This window comes from Sprattus sprattus, assembly GCF_963457725.1.
Source record: "Sprattus sprattus genome assembly, chromosome: 4".
NCBI lineage: Eukaryota > Metazoa > Chordata > Actinopteri > Clupeiformes > Clupeidae > Sprattus > Sprattus sprattus.
The window spans coordinates 43,318,309-43,335,363 of NC_137923.1; the positions used below are offsets into that span (position 1 = coordinate 43,318,309).

The window sequence follows — 17,055 nt, forward strand, 5'->3', positions numbered from 1 at the left end:
TCATCACATAACTTGCTTTCAGACATCTCCCCCCCCCCCACACACACACACATCCCTGCCCCTCCACCCCACTGCTCTCATGGAAGACCTGGTCAAGCCGCTGCCCTTTTTACGGAAACGACAAGCCAGCACAAAATATGAGCCCACCTGAAAGACGCTGAACTGCAAGTTTTCTTTTTCCTTTTTTTTTTTTTAAACGCAAAGCCCCCTCTAACCTTCACTCCTCCTCAGGTTTCTACTGTAATCAGTCATTTCTATACTCTGTGTTGGGGGGGCGGGGGGTGCGGCGGTGTGGTGTGTTGTTGAGTGGTGACGCACGTTTGCTCAGGGCACAGTGTAGGTTTTTTGGCAGTCACAATTCTTTTTAAATGCCTTGTGCTCTTAGTCACCACCACTACCACCGCAGCCATCCAGTCAGTCAGTTCACTGAAGCTTGGGCCAATTTTCTCACACTCCACCGGCACCCTGCTCCCAAAATCCCAACACTCATGCATGCATAAACTGTGTCTGCTGGTTATAACACACTGTATGCCCACTTGATCTACAATTATGCGGCCAAAGGAGGTTTGCTGTTGAATTTGTATAATTTGAATAGTGTTATTCTCATTCACATAGAAAGGCAGTGATGGCCTACAGGATTGAAATACACTCTTTTCGTTAACTTTACTCATTTCCCTGGCTGCTCCAGTAAGTTCAATGTCTCCAGAGGATTACTTGGATGTTGCCTAGAGAAATGTCACATCATGGGATAACAGCACTGTGCAATCCACACTGCAGTGCAGATTGCCGTTTGAGTGTAGGCACGAAAGTTTGTGACAGATAATCCGTCAGCATTGTTCATTTTTTGCGTGCACGCTTAACCCCTGGATTCAGATAAGGCCTTACAGCCGCCCAGATGTTACCAGGATAATTCCTCGTTCGACAGGGCATCAAAGTCACATCACATTCCGAACAGATAGGATCCATTCTGTGAAACAGGATTAGACCATGTCAATTTACTGTTTGCTGTGACAAACGGCAATCCTCTTTGCAGATCGTCTTGCCAAATATTGGCCAAGCTGTTTTCAAACGCTGTCCAGTGGACCGCAGTGTTTTTGAGACATTGAATGTGTGGTAATACCCCAAGCTGGACACTGTCCAACTTCAGTTCTGACTCTATAATTATGACATAATGAATTAAAGGTTTTCACCATTCTGTAATGCCATACAATAAGCACAAATGATACACTGCATCTTTCAGTTACTCGCCACACCGTAATGCTATTCACAGTCCACAAAATGATTACCCTGGGGGCAGAATTGGGCGATGCTTATTATTCAGTGGTTCAATTTACCTCGATCCCTGCACAAAAAAAATAATAATCAAGAACTTGCAAGTCCAGCCCACAGTATGAGTTGGCGTCTCAAAATTCTCCAGGCGTATTTGTCCCCCAATTAGCATCTGGACCAGTACAACAGCAGTGTCATCATTCTAGACTGTTTGTTCTTAGTGTTAACGCATTAAGACTGCTGCCTCTCATTGGTAAACATGGCCAGCACAGCCACACATACCCTAATTAGCACTTCTGTCTGGACAGGGTCCCAAACTTTTCATCACGTCTGGCCCAAGTCTCTCGACTGTGGACACTCTGTACTTTAGACATCAGACATTGTCTTGACATCAGCTGACGAGTTACTTTAAAAGAATATACAGTATATTAGAGTCATCTTGTTTATTCATACTTTCTGCTTACTTTGGAAAGTAATTACATGGAAGGGTCATCTTGCAATAAACTGCTCTTTTGACATTGATTGAGGAATCTTCTTTTTGCTTTTGTTCTTCAGTCTTATGATGAGCTAGCCTAAATTTCCCATATCAGCAGTTTCCATCAATGACAGTTGCTGTTTAATGTAGAGCATCACTGTAATTCTTAATCAGGAAGTCTCTCCTCAAGGGATGTCCTCCATTTGTAATATAAGATGCAATAAATCCACTTTATGACGTTATTGTTATTTTAATCACCATCCTTATGCCAACAGAGATATTGACTTTCTCCCCAAAGCAGCATTGTTCTACAAGGTTCCCCTTATTGACTTTGGGTAAAGTAAACTTTTGTGTCCTGACCTACAAAAAAAGCAAGGGTCTTTGGTGATAAAGTACTTAGTCTGTGAATACCTTGGATTTAGTGCCACATTCGTCTGACACTCAAAAGTCATATCCACACAATGACAAATTTGAGGATGTGCCAAAGTCTGGATTAATTAAAATCCGGAAGTTCACAAAAAAAACACCCTCTTCACCATTGTGTTTTTTTTTCTTCACTTCAACCTTACTGGTGTCCTGAATATAGACAGTGAAAGTCTTTCCAGAAAGCTAGCGAGAGCATGTCCTGAAGGTTTTTGGCAAACGAGAGTATTGTCATCACTGGACCCTGCCTAAGTAAATAGATCTGTCCCCGTCCTTCTATAACCTTCAGACTCCACAGGGTGCCGTGTGATGGCCACCTCGTTAACACTAGCCCCAAGCTGTCTCTCATACCTCAGCGCCAGAGCCAATAATTGGTGGAAATCAACCTCAAAAATAACCTTTTATGCCGATGATCCACAGCGCTTTCTCGGCTACTGAAGGTGTCCTTTCCGTAGCCGGTAGTCTTGGTTGGAATCCTTAGTGGGAATGTGACCTCATCCCTGCAGCTCCTGATGGGATTGTTAGCTCACTGAATTCAATTGCATTCAATTACTGTTGTAAGGCAGCTGTGAATCAATAGGTTAAAATTGATTCTGTAAGTGCTGTATTGTGTTTGGATTAATTAGACTGTAATCTAACAGTACAGTCCTTTGTGTCATGAGTGTTTTTCTGTGTGTCCTATCTATTGGTTGCACTGTGTGTGTGTGTGTGTGTGTGTGTGTGTGTGTGTGTGTGTGTGTGTGTGTGTGTGTGTGTGTGTGTGTGTGTGTGTGTGTGTGTGTGTGTGTGTGTGTGTGTGTTTGTGTGTGTGTGTGTGTGTGTGTGTACGTTCACTCACAGTTATGCATGCTGGTTGTACCGATTCGGTGCTTCTGTTTGTGTGTGTGCACTAATCTGTGACCATGTGACAAAGGACACCTGACCTATTTTTGAGCAATTAGCCATTCTTTAGCCGCTCGGCGCGGGTATGGACGTTCCGCTGCCGAACAATACTGCCCTGTGTGCCCCCCGTGGCAACGCGCCAGATTAGACATCTCAATTTACAACTCTCTCCCTCTCTCTCGTCCTCATGCTGTTTACTGTTATTGGACTCACATGATGACCCCATCAGGCTCATTTGTAACCTATGTCAAAGCCACAGAAAAAAACAAAAAGGGAAAAACAGGAAATGGAGAAAATTAGATAAATGTTATCATCTCCTCATACTAAACTCCACAGTCCATCAGGTCAAGCCCTTAGAGCAGGGGGCTGAGGTTATCGGCCCTCCAGTAACTCAATACTGAGCATTTTACCATGCAGGATGGGAACAGTACGTGGAGCACAAGTTAGGTCTTTTATGAGGTTATTAAGTGCAAGGCAAACCTTCAGAGTTGGGCATAAAATACCAATAGAATTGTGTTTTAATACTATGGCCACATATAATCCTAATGATATACATTATGTATTTTCATGTATTTTATGTCATAAATGTTAAAGGAAACTAAATATTTTGCTTCTTTTTAAACACAGATTTAGCTACTATGGCCAATATAGAGAATCAAATTACTGTTATGCTTGGCAGTTAGATAAAGGAATTTTAAAACAAGTGACTTATTTTGAATTACATGTAAGAGATTGTGAATGTTTACTAATGCAAACCGCAGTAACCTCTGTAACTCATGAAAAACAGCCTGTCAGGTTTTATATTTTGGTGGTTCCACTTCGCGATTTGGAAATTGCTTCCCTGCTCTCTGGCCACAAGGCAAGCACGAGATGAATACCTCAGCTTCTCAGCCCCCTCTGCGAAGAGGCTATACCTCTGAGAAGACTTTTCATTTCACAATTGGAATAGGCGGGATAGAAACCCACTTTAAAGTGCCATGTACTATTTTCATCAAATATCTGCAAATGCGTCACTCTCGGTGAGTGCAAGTAAGCCTGCCCTCTAAGTAGTCTTTATCTAACCTATAGTGTGTTTCTCTTGCCTCCTGCCTTGGCAGTTTATGGTATTCTCTCATCTAAAAAAGCTGGCTCATATGCAACCACTGTATTTTCACTTCGCAGTCAACAGCTCTTAAGCCATTTATGGTTCTCAGATCCCCTTCACACACACAAAAGGGAACATTGTCACTCTCAGTCCCTTATGGAAGCCAGACGATCGTTAGACCAGTGATGGGAGCCATCGTGAGCCATCTACGAGGCCTGGCCTCACGAGAGAAAGTGGTGACAAAGGTCAGTGTGCCGCGTTTTCAAATTTCTTCCCTAGCACCTCTCAGCCCGAAAAGCAATTTCTTGACCATGGACAGGCTGACCGGCCCTAAAGTGCATCTCACAGTTGTGCCCGATGCATACTGAAATGGGCTGAGGGAGTGAGCCACTAGAACTGAGCCTGGAGTGGGCGGAAAAAGAATGCCTCTGCTGTTACATGGGAGGAAGGTAGACTTCAAAAAGCAAGCCCACAGTGAAGTGCATGAGAGTGTGTAAAAAAAGACCTTTAAGCGCACATGCTGGAGCATTACATTTCAAAGTCCTGTCAGTCCTTGTCAGAGATCCATCTTTCGTTTACTCTCAAGTCAGTGAAACTCAGGAGACTAAGAGGACAACCGTAGGAGGAAGAAGAAATAACTAACAGATCATCCCAACACAAGACTGTGCCTGACTTCCTGATTTCCAATATGATGTACTGTATATCACAAGAAAGAAATTACCTCTAAGATAAATTTGTCACTTATCTATTCTGTAGTGTGTAGCTAATTTGATCAGAGAACTGAACTGTTTACTATTACTATTATATTATGTATTTTATTTCATATTTTAATAATATATGTTATATTATATATTACGGTATATAATAACTTTTGTGGCCCAAACTGAGAACAATGTTGTTTCTATTTTGTCCTGGCAAGTCACACTGAGATTAGAATCTGTTCTTTCTTAGGGAGCCCTGGCCAAGATGGGTACTCCTGGCTCCCTGGCACAAAGTCAACGTAGATAACAACTAAACAAAAACAAGACAAAACAAAGGAATTACCATACCTCACAGGAACATCATGAAAGATTATTGAATCAAACTTTTAAAGCTTGAAGCTCTTGAAGAATTTTAGCCGAGCAACACCACTGTTTCATTCTACCAGTAACACGTAGGGCCAGTTCTTGGTATCGTTGTTTGCATACTTCCAACCCACAGACTTCAGATTGACACGGACCAATTGGGATGCATAATCATCATGCCTATTTTCATATCTTCACATCATATTGACCTCCACCTATTGGTCTTGACGCTTGGTACCCATAACTCTGTTTGTTTAGGCGGCCTCCACAGTCTCGCTTAGGCTGTCTGGCAGCACGCTTAATCCCCCAGGAGGGGCTTTGCGTCTGATAGGGGCAGAGGTGGGAGGAGTAGTGGCGGTGGTGGAGGTTGGGGGAGAGACGTAAACATCAGCAGCCAGCACTAATGATAATCTCATTTTAATTTATGGCTCTGTGATGCCTCTCTGACCTCACGGCTAAGTGCTCGCAAACTCTTCTGCATCCCAACGAGGCTCCCGACATGCTGTTATCAGTGCAGTGGGCTGGGGAGGAGTGCAGCTCTTATTGGTGTTGACTGGTGCCTGCATTAGTGCAGTTAATCCCCTTGCCTTGCCCAGTAGAGTCGCTCACTTTGTCCTTATCTCAGTTTGGTCTAGGCCTTGTTTTGCATCTCATCTCTGTCTATTTCTGTATCTCTCTCTCTCTCTCTCTCTCTCTCACACACTCTGTCTCTGTCTCTTTTTTCTTTCTCTCATTCTCTCTCTTTGTTGCTTTATATCTCTCTCTGATGGTCTTTGCCCTTGCAAAGCTCCATCTCAATCTTGGCCAAAGATGAATTGAAGGTGTCGATTCCACTTCAAAGTTGATTCTCATTTTGGCTGCAAAGCCATCAGCATGTACATATTCGCCCTTCAAAACAGTTTCCTATCGTGGCAATCAGGAGTAATGCAGCAGTGGACTGAATATTGAATCAATTCCATTTCAAAATTAATATAAAGTGAACGAGAAGGAGAAAATGAAATACAGATGCAATGAATGTCATCTGTAGCTGGGAAATACAGGACAGACGCTTCTACAGGTGTCATTTATTGAAGTCTGTGGTTTTTGTCACAACCGAAATAATAGAGCCCGGATGATTGGAATGTTGATATGTTTTTTGCCTCCCTATTTTGAAGTGCTTAAGATCTTTTGTTTAATATTCACCAACGCACCAGCAAAGTCAGATAACTTACCGCCACAGAGTCAGAATGATTTAAAGCCCAAACAACAAAACGGGGTCAATAAGATATGTCAAAACAATGTGCTTAAAGGATAGCTTACATTGCATGACCTTTGACCTTAAGTCCATGTTTCTGTCATCAGTCTCCTTTTGGGTGTTTACATGGGATGGGACCAGGCAGATGTTGACATGAATGTGGATGCAGCCATGTGGCATCAATGTGAAGCCTTGGGCATTGTTAGCATATCTGACAGAAGCCTCAGATGTATGACATTTGACAGTCTGAGATGAAATACAGTTTAATCTTTCATTATCCGTTATTGATTGATCAATTTTGCCTTCTAATTTGTCATACCAGTTATTTCAAACAAGTACAATAAAAAAGTGTGTTTAATTATATGGTTTTGTTTAAGGTGTGATTACCCTTAATAACCAAAATAATTAAATTTTTTAGTTCAGCCTATGTGATGGACCAGTGTTTTTAAAGTTTTATTATTATTAACCTTGGAATATTATGATCCATGGTATTGTTTCACTTTCAATTTGTCCGAAATAGTTCGGATAATGAATGAAGTACATTTTTCCAAGTTTCATTGATTTAAATTACACACCCTGAATGGACTGTGGTGTGAAAAGGTCCAGGGTTAATGGCAATTTCACAAGACAGTGAGCAAAGTGCAGAATTCACCAAGTATTGCATTATTGCAATCCCCTCAAAGCTAAGAATAAAATCAATGTAGAGTTTCTTCTTTTACGTGAATTAAATAGATGAGCCCCTAGAATCTTTACGTGGTCATGCAGCCCCAGCCCAGAGTTCACTCCTGACGAGCTGCTGAGTCAAACATTAGTATCATACACCCCTTGATCTCCAAAAGACATGTAGTTATGGAAATTCAAGAGAAAATAGTGTGTAAAAAGAGCTGCTGAGAGAAGGAGAGAGAGAGGAAGAGGAGCTGTGTAGGTCATGGTTGTGTGTGGTGAGTAGGGCTATGCACGGATAATCAAAGGCCCGGATAACCGTTTGCTGCATAGCTATTCGAAAACTAGTATCCTTATTAATTTCATTCATACTTTTTCATTCCGTTTTCATTCCACTGGTCCCGGAAAGCAGCATGGAACTTTTTGAAGTCTGATGATGAGAGTCCATACCCAGGTAGCCTATCTGTTGGGAGAGCTGCAAAACAAACTGTGCTCGAAGGTGTGAGCCAAATCTCTCTCTCTCTCATTTTTTGTGGTCTAAATGCTTTTGCAGCTAGCCCGTTTAATTTATTTTTTATTAACTCTGCCGTTAAATCAATGTCACCTTAAATGAATGATATTGATTTTCATATCGCATAGAGTGGAATGTCAGCATGTCAGTGAATAATCTGATCAAATAACAGAAACTCTCAAGGGCCCGTGTCTCTTTGAGTAAGTCTTAATAAAACATGCACCCTTAAACAGTATGTTCCTCGGCAACGTCATGGGTTGTTTCCCTGAGCCTTTCTCTCTCTCTGTCTCTCCCTCTCTTTCTCTCTCTCTTTCTCTCTCTCTCTCTCTCTGACTCTCTCTCTCTCTGTTTGCAGGCAGCAGGTGGGAGTTATCAGCAGGTCTTCACCATGCCATGCTGAACGCCTTCGTCAGCCTTCCTCATCGTCCCTCATCAGCCACTCGAGATGAGCAGCTCATCAGGCTCCCGGCCCCTCCAGATGGCCACGCTGGCTACCTTCCTCCTCTTCCTGTTTCATCAACCCCTCGCCTCAGCTTCGGCCTCCCCCTTCCCCAAGGACCTTGCGGCCCTCAATGTGGTGGGCCCTGAGCGTGAGTACCGCATCCTGCTACCAGATCGGCTAAACTGAGGTTAAGAGATCAGGGCCGGGTTAACAGGTCACGGGTGGGGGGTGAGGAGGTCACAATGTAGGTGGTAGTGGATAGGTGAATGCCTGTGTATGTTGTGTGTGTGTGTGTGTGTGTGTGTGTGTGTGTGTGTGTGTGTGTGTGTGTGTGTGTGTGTGTGTGTGTGTGTGTGTGTGTGTGTGTGTGTGTGTGTGTGTGTGTGTGGTTTTGGCTGTATTCTTGCTAGTATTAGTGCTGGCAAGTGTTTTTCCTTGAGCTGCTGTAGGGATTAGGGACCCTCCATGCAAGAACGTGCTAGCAGAAAAGCAAGCTGTGGGCTAATCCACTTGCGTCGTCTCACGCTCAGACCCTCCACGAAAACGGCACACACACACACACGCACACACACGCACACACACACACACACACATACACACACACACATAGTGAATGCACATACGCGAAACATACGTGGGACATATGCGAAAGCATTTACACAGCTTTTCGTGTAAAAGAACACACCAAGCAGTACTGGCATAAAACTCTCACTCAAATGATTAGTAGGCCACATCCTTACTGCACTAGGGACTAAATGTACTCATTTACTCACACTACACAACACACCATAACAAGCACAGTTCACAGAAATGGAGGTTTTCATATTCAGGAAAGTACTAATGCAAGCATCTCTCTTCGGCCTTTTATCTTCAGGCCCCTTGGTGTTTGTGATACACCATCGAACTATGAGCTGGGGTCCGATTCTTAAGTTCAGACCATTTTAAGCAAGTCTCAGGACCCTAGCTTGATAATAAGAAAACATAAAATCTACTTAAGTGACAGGCCCAACCCAACCACAACTCACAAGACCCGTTATCTATAACCCTCCTGCGAAACTTCTCCCTGTTGCCCTTCCACACTTTATCATTTAATTAGCCAAACAGTGAATATGATGACGCTGCGACTTTGCATGGCTCCAAATTGCTGCCGTGCCAACCAAGCAGAGCCAGGGGTGATTATGCGGTGTGTATATTCCCTAAGTCGTTTAAGTGGGAGCAGAGAGTCCGATGCAGGGAGGAAGCATCCTTCTTTTTAAGTGAAAAAAACTAAAAATCCTTATCTCCTTCGCTTGGGGACAAATGGAACCGGTTGCACAGACACAGACACAGACACAGACACAGACACAGACACAGACACAGACACAGACACAGACACAGACACAGACACAGACACAGACACAGACACAGACACACAGACACACAGACACACAGACACACACAGACACACACACATATACTATACATATTCTATGTGTGCATCACATTCCTCCTGAGTTCCTATGGTTTAAGGTTTTCTTCAGCTTGCTAATATTCTTTTGGATTGTTTACGGTTGACCACAGACATTTATACAATCTATCAAGAAAAACTAAAAAAAGCAACCTTATCAATAGTAGCATACCATAAACTATCCTCAGGTGATTAGGGACTTTTGCACTAACATTGATTTCAACTATGGGTACAGGATTTAGGGGCTTGCTTTAGGGAGGTACCATCCAATAACAGTGTTAGAAAGGGTAGACTATTCACTCGTTTGGAAACAGCACTTAATAGTTTATGCACACTGAACTCTGAATGCCATACCCTAGTGAATATCCGATCATTGATAGCTGAAAGCTGCAATTTGCAAGCAATAATATATGAAGAGTGATACTTTAATGTTTAAAGCTACCACCGTAAAAACCTACTCTGTTAGCGCTCTGTGCCCCTTCCCTCCCTCTCCATCTGGGTCTGCAGACGTCGAGGTTGTTGTGCGACTTCAACAATCTGGTATTCACATCTCTCTGCCGCTCGGCACAGCTTGTTGATGTGAAAGGAAAAGGAATGTGTTTGGACTAAATTTCTACGCTTGTTGTTGTCAGACTCTCTTTATTTTGGATATGTTTCCGATAAGGGAAAAGAGAGAGTGCAAAAAAATGTTGCCTGAAAAAAGAAAAGAATATAAAAAGGAAAAAAAGCTGCCAACGGAGGACAGAGGAATTGTGGGATGCATAGTAAGAACTGCCATGTTTGTTCTCCACAGAGTCCTACCTCTACCCAGGGTTCCAGGGGCTGACTTCGGATAATAACACGGCGCGGCTGGGCCTGGACTTCCAGCGGATGCTGCGCATCAACCACATGCTCTACATCGCAGCCAGGTCAGCCAGTGGGCTTGCAGTAACTGTCACTCTGACAATTATACTGATTTATAAAACAAGAAAAATGCACTTCCATTCATTTTTTTGGAAGATCACATAAAGATGGAAACAGTCTATTGACACTGAAATCTTCACTTTCTCCCCCTTTTTCCTCCTCCTCCAGAGACCATGTGTTTGCAGTAAACCTCACCACCACCGCAGAGCAGATTGTCCCTCAGCAGGTGAGTCAGCAACACCTGGTCAGAGCCCCCACCTCTCTTTCTCTTTCTCTCTCTCTCTGTCTCTCTCAAAGCCCCAGCCCCAGAGACAGGAGGAAGATTCCTGCGGCTCAAAGCCAGAGCACGTCAAACTCACCAACCACACATTAGTTGTCCTCAGATGTGGACATAATCTCAGTTTCCATAGTAAAAAGCAAACTGAACATACAAGACTGTGTGTATTATAGACATGCATATTATAATGGTATGCATATGCAGGGTGCGATTTGCCGGGGGGGATGGTTTTTACATCCCCACCTCAGCTGGATGAATTTCATACATGGGGGGGATAACCCTCAATTATTAAAAAAACAATGAAAAACAGACAGGATGTGACAGTGTTTTCTTACACTTGCTTACATCGCTGCCACTAAAGTTCACCTTACCTGAACTGTCGGCATTCTCAGAATTTGCTGGCTTTGCTAATTTCCGTGTATAGGCTACTGTACAATGAATATGAAAACATTTGTTCACTGAATTAGCGAGTTCTGTCCAAAACAGTTGCGTTTCAGTTTCAAAGTTTCAGTTTCGGTTTCAGTATTTCAACGTGAATGAGAGGGAGCACAAGAGCTGAGCGTCTAGCAGCGATTATCATATCATAGACATATATGATGCATGTATATGAAGAGAATTAGGCCTATGTATCGCTTGTTTTTTTTTATGATCCCCCCCCTCTGGTTTTTGGACAAATCGCACCCTGTGCATATGTACTTGATATGTACATATGTATTTGTTTTGTACGGTGTCTGTTCTGCCCTCCCATTGCTTTCAATGTGATACATTTCCCTTTGCAAATTCTTGCATAGCTTGTCTCACCCCTCATTCCCCCTTTCCCACTCCTCCCTTCATACAGCGGCTGACATGGAGGTCGAGGGATGTGAAGATGTGCGCGGTGCGCGGGAGAAACAGCGTGAGTTTGTCATGTGACCTTCCAGCACCTTCCGTGTCTCTGGACGGACGTGCTGCTGCTTGCCAAAATTATTTAAATATCTGGTTGTATTTGGCTGTTTGTCCTTGCACTGGGTTTGCCAGGCAACTAATACATTATGTATGTGAATTGGGCTGTGAAGACAGGACATATTCTATTTTTTTCTCCCCTTCTTCTTCATCTCCTTCTTGTGGAAGGGTGGTAACATGAATTCTATCATTGCATAAAGTGCCTAACATGAGAGAGCTCAGTCAGAAATGTCACAGTGGCTCTCTCAAGGAAAATGTAATTAAGCATGCAAGGATTTGCACAAAATGACATTTGTGTGTCTCTCTGCTCTTCTTTTCAGGATGAGTGCTATAATTACATCAAAGTCTTGGTCCCCCGGAACGATGAGACTTTGTTTGCATGCGGCACCAATGCCTTCAACCCCGGATGCCGCAATTACAAGGTATGTAGATAGTATGAGTGTGTATGTGTGTGTGTGAGGTTGAGTGAATATTTGTGTGTGTGTGTGTGTGCGTGTGCGTGTGCGTGTGCGTGTGTGTGTGTGTCCTTTGCGACCCTCTCTGCACTTGGTCACCTGAAGGAAGGAGGTTGAAAGGCAGGATAAAGTGTGTGCTGGCAGAGGCGGACGGAGCATCATCCCTGCCTCCCTGCCTTAGAAACAGGGGGTGATTAGAGCCGTTCCACAGCAGTGGGAGTCTGCTCTGTCTGACCAGATGTTGTTTTCACTGCAGCTACGTTGTGTATGCGTGTCTGTGTGTGTGTGTGTGTGTGTGTGTGTGTGTGTGTGTGTGTGTGTGTCAAGGTGTGGGTGTGTCAAGGTGTGTGTGTGTGTTTGCAGTTTCATATATGTCTGTGTCTAGGGTTGGGTATGGATGTGGGTGTGGATCTGCTTCTAAGTGTGTGTCTAGGTGTGTGTGTGTGTGTGTGTGTGTGTGTGTGTATGTGCATATGTATCTTTGTTCAGGCGTGTGTGTGAGGTTGCTAATACAACAGGAGGAGCATGACTGCGTGAAAAAGCCGAGTCAAAGCGCCTCTTTAGTCACACGCAGATCTCTTCCCCCGGGATGAAGGCGCGTGGCAGGTGATTTATAGGCGCCCAGGCAGGGGATCAGGCGCGCCCGTGCCTGCAATATCAAATGGACTCAGCTGTAGATGAGCTGAAAGGGTCTGTGGCTACACTCGTGTACAGCATGTTCATGCATTCAGGACTTTTTAGAGGCTCCAGTTGCAGTGCCCTTTAAAGGTTTTTAGATAGTGAACTGCTGATAAAAGCACTGGGAGCAAGACAGTGTTTGTGAGGAAATAAATATGTGGTAAGGCATGGAGGCATTTCTGTTAACATTTTGCCCTTTCAGTGGAAGGAGTTCTTTGAGTTAGAGTGGCATGGAGCCTCATTTTACAACCACAGTACCTAAAATACCTCAAAGCTAGATTACATTTGTCCAGCCATTTTGCTAATTATTTCAGAGGTGCATTAAAACACACTGTCAGCCTGTCAAATAACCCTTCCATTTTTGTGTATAGTTCAGCAAGCAATTGGACATGGCATTGAATTGGAGATTTTACCTTTATTATCAATTAAGTCAGGGTATCATAAAGTAATCATCATCATTAAAATTAGGGTTAGGGTTGTCATGGCTGCAAATCTCAAATGGGTCTTTTAAAATACCATGCATATCTGCAAGTATGTTGTTTCAGTATGGTCTATGATGTCTCTCTCTCTCTCTGTTTATCTCTCTCACTCTATCTTCAAATGGTCAGACAGGTATTTTGCAGCTGATCAAATAGCAATGCAATTTTTCTCATGTGATTTTATGCATGTTTGCATGTAAACTGTTTATGCTGCTCTGTGTGATGTGTATCTCTGTCTCTGCAGATGGACACTTTGGAGCAGGTCGGGGAGGAGCTGGTTGGCCAGGCCCGATGCCCGTTTGAGTCCCACCAGTCCAACGTGGGCATTTTCGCAGGTGAGCACTGTCACTACAGCCTATAAGGCTGATGCCAACGGGCATTTAAAAAACAACCTCCATCGTAACTCTGCCAGTCCTGATAAAGCAGATGTTATTCACATGCTGTAGGTGGAAATCAATCTGTGTTTATCCTGTGCTTCTATATCACTGGCATTTTGTTTGTTTGTTTGTTTCGGTTGGCTCACTTGTTTGTTTGTTTTCCCTGTGTGACTGTGGGTGGGGTTAATCCATGTTTCTCTAACCTACCTGCTGTTCTTCCACCCTGATGTCCACGCAGGGGGGAACTTCTACTCGGCCACCATGACTGACTTCCTAGCCAGCGACGCGGTCATCTACCGCAGCCTGGGAGGAGAGGGAAGCCCGGTCCTCCGAACGGTCAAGTACGACTCCAAGTGGCTCCGAGGTGGGTAGCCTTAGTAGCCCCTTTCAGTCAAAAACAGCCAAGTACAGCTCAATTTGAGCTAATGAAATTCAATTCAATACAGTTTAACTCAGCATAATTGGATGCGCTGTGCAGCATAATTATGTTTGCTCTGGCATTTTTTGCAAGATAATTGGAATTGTCACAAAGATGATTTTCAATTGAATGATTGAACGCTACGGTGACCCCAGTGCGCTTGATGCCTATTGTACACAACACATCATGTCACTTCATTTAGCAAACCATTGTCTCAGAGGTTCACTTGTTCTGACCTGTGTTTATTCCTCTTTTTCCCCCCTCAGAACCTCGTTTCCTCCATGCTATCGAGTATGGCAACTACGTTTACTTCTTCTTCAGTGAAATTGCAGTGGAGTACACCTCCCTTGGCAAGGTGAGACTGAGAAGGGAAAAAAAAAACATGACTGATGACATTCCTTTCAAAACTGATAGTTGAACAGTGCGCAAAGACACGGCCAATTCTCCTTTCAAAAGCCCCTTCGATAACAGGCACTCGATACACAATGTCCACACAAACCCCTTGAAAAGCTATCCTCAGTGCTAGCTGCACAGCTACTGTCTTCTATGAACAAAGCAAACGGACAGTTCTGAGAGGGTTTATCTGCAGCACTCTCTGCTAGGTAGCGCCGGCTGCTCGATGAGCTCCGAGCCTGGAGGCAGCTCTCGACCAGCGGAAAAGGGATTAATGGTGTGGGTAGAGCCGCCATGGCACGCAACACAAGCACAACACACGTCAGAATAACAACATCACTTGTCTGCACCGGGATGTGTTGATAGTCAATCATTGAGATTGCTGTTCTTCTGCTCAGAGCATGCATAGGGGGGGGTGTTTAGGGGAAGCAGCTTCCATTCTGACCTTGGCACTGGCAACTCTGTCTCTGTCTGCAAAGCTGAGTTACTGGAACAGATCTAACCTGTCACTGTCACTCCCTTCTTCACCTTTCGTTTGTCTTGGGTAACTGCCTGTTCTCTCCTCAACACCTCTGTCTCTCCCTCTCTCTTCCTTCCTCTTTTTTTTCTCTCCATCATTTGGTCTGGTCCACTCTCTCATACACACACACACACACACACACACACACACACACACACACACACACACACACACACACACACACACACAATCTGCATTCGTGCCTTCCTTTAACCTCTCTGTCTTTCCATTCTATTGTCTCTCGTCCTCTCTTTATTTCTCCCCTTCCCTCCCTCCATCTCCATCCTCTGATGTCCATATGCAGGTGGTGTTCTCGCGGGTGGCCCGCGTGTGTAAGAACGACGCAGGCGGCTCAACACGGGTGCTGGACCGCTACTGGACGTCCTTCCTGAAGGCGCGGCTCAACTGCTCACTGCCCGGGGACTCCTTCTTCTACTTCGATGTCATGCAGTCTCTAAGCAACGTGTTGCAGATTAACCACAGACCAGCCGTCATGGGCGTGTTCACGACACAGATGAACAGGTGAAGGAAACGCTTAGAAGCATTAAGAATGGGTACACACACACACACACACACACACACACACACACCACCAGCACCACATGCACATGCACATGCACATGCACATGCACATACACATACACATACACATACACATACACATACACATACACATACACATACACATACACATACACATACACATACACAAGTACAATTGGGTTTATGGTGGTGATGCTGGCTACAGATTCCACTGTGCATGAATAGAGAGCCGACGAGGACGCAGACCCGTATAGATCAACCATCTGACAAGTTAATTATCTCTTGCAGTATACCCGGCTCAGCTGTGTGTGCATTCTACATGGACGACATTGAGAGGACCTTCAATGGGAAGTTCAAGGAGCAGAAGACCAGCGAGTCGGCCTGGACACCAGTCCCCGAGGAACAGGTGCCCAAACCCAGGTGAGAAGCCCCCTGGCACAAGCACAAGAGATTAATTAAACTCAAGGCTGTCTGAAGAAGGAACCAGTAGCACAGAGAGTTGTATGAGGACATTTGGTCAGGCAATTGCCTACTTTATGCCATAAAGCACAAGGGAAGCCATTTAAAAAAAATGTAACATCTAAAGTGCTTTTGCTCTCTTCTCTTCATCAGATAGTATTTAAAATTCAGTTGTTTCAGCAAGGAGTGACGCTAAACTGCTAATGATGAGAAAAAAGTTTGTATAGCACCTCTGTCAAAGTTTACAGCACATTAAATACTAATCCAGAGTAAAGGGAAGCTTAATAGCCTTAGTTGTCAGTTCCATGCTTATTATTTCATTCTCACAGTTAGATGAAGTCACTTGAGTTCACTGTTAATTCACTAACAATAAAGAATGAGGCCTCAGTCACCTTCCAGAGGGACTAGGAAATTACCAGCTTTGCTTTAACTTTGCCTGAGGGCATGTTCAGGGCTGTCAGAGGAAGCGTGTGTCTTTCAATTGGAAAGGCTTTTATTCCCTTTTCATCTGAGTGCATTATTCAGTGCAACATTAATAGCCAGCGCAAACACATTAAAAAAGAGCACGGTCACCTAAGCAGCTATATGTAAATATCTCATTGCTCCATCAGTTCAAGACACAAGTGACACAGAGGAAATTAGCTTGATTACGAGACAGCATTGCATTCTGACAAAATATACACCCTCCTTGTACGTAAGTGTCTGCTAAATAATTGAAAGTGAATGCCAAGTCCAGAAGGTTGCAGGCTGGACACAATCGGATGGTCAGATTCTGCCGGGTGAAGGCAAGCTTTAAATGTGTCGAGGCAAGTCTGAATAGGGCCACTGAAGGCTAAATGGGCTGTCATTATTTAGGCCATCAACATTAAATTACAGTGATTAATCTTGTACGCTCCATTCTTTGACCATTGGTAATTGCTGATTGAGAGATTGTAATTGAGAACAGTACACAGGCAGTCTCTGTGTTATCCTTATCAAGATTAATTTGTGAAGAGCGACCACAGAATTTTAAACATAGGACAATGCAGTTCCTTGCAACTCTTTTGTTTGACTTTTTTCTTTGTTTCTTTTTTTTCTAAAACAAATTATGTGATAGATGAATGTCTCTTTCCATAAT

At 43.8% G+C, this 17,055-nt stretch overlaps 1 protein-coding gene across 1 annotated transcript in view; it reads left to right on the forward strand.

Moving 5' to 3' along the window:
* The window catches only part of LOC308364317 (semaphorin-6D-like), an 83,199-nt gene that overhangs the window by 47,847 nt on the left and 18,297 nt on the right, over positions 1–17,055 (forward strand). Inside the window, exons 4-13 of the mRNA XM_080837416.1 lie at positions 7,961–8,195; positions 10,288–10,402; positions 10,566–10,623; positions 11,513–11,569; positions 11,937–12,038; positions 13,473–13,563; positions 13,844–13,969; positions 14,290–14,378; positions 15,241–15,458; positions 15,768–15,899. Of these exons, the coding sequence (XP_080693542.1) occupies positions 8,051–8,195; positions 10,288–10,402; positions 10,566–10,623; positions 11,513–11,569; positions 11,937–12,038; positions 13,473–13,563; positions 13,844–13,969; positions 14,290–14,378; positions 15,241–15,458; positions 15,768–15,899 (1,133 nt within the window). The 5' untranslated portion in view covers positions 7,961–8,050. The remainder of the gene's footprint in view (positions 1–7,960; positions 8,196–10,287; positions 10,403–10,565; positions 10,624–11,512; positions 11,570–11,936; positions 12,039–13,472; positions 13,564–13,843; positions 13,970–14,289; positions 14,379–15,240; positions 15,459–15,767; positions 15,900–17,055) is intronic.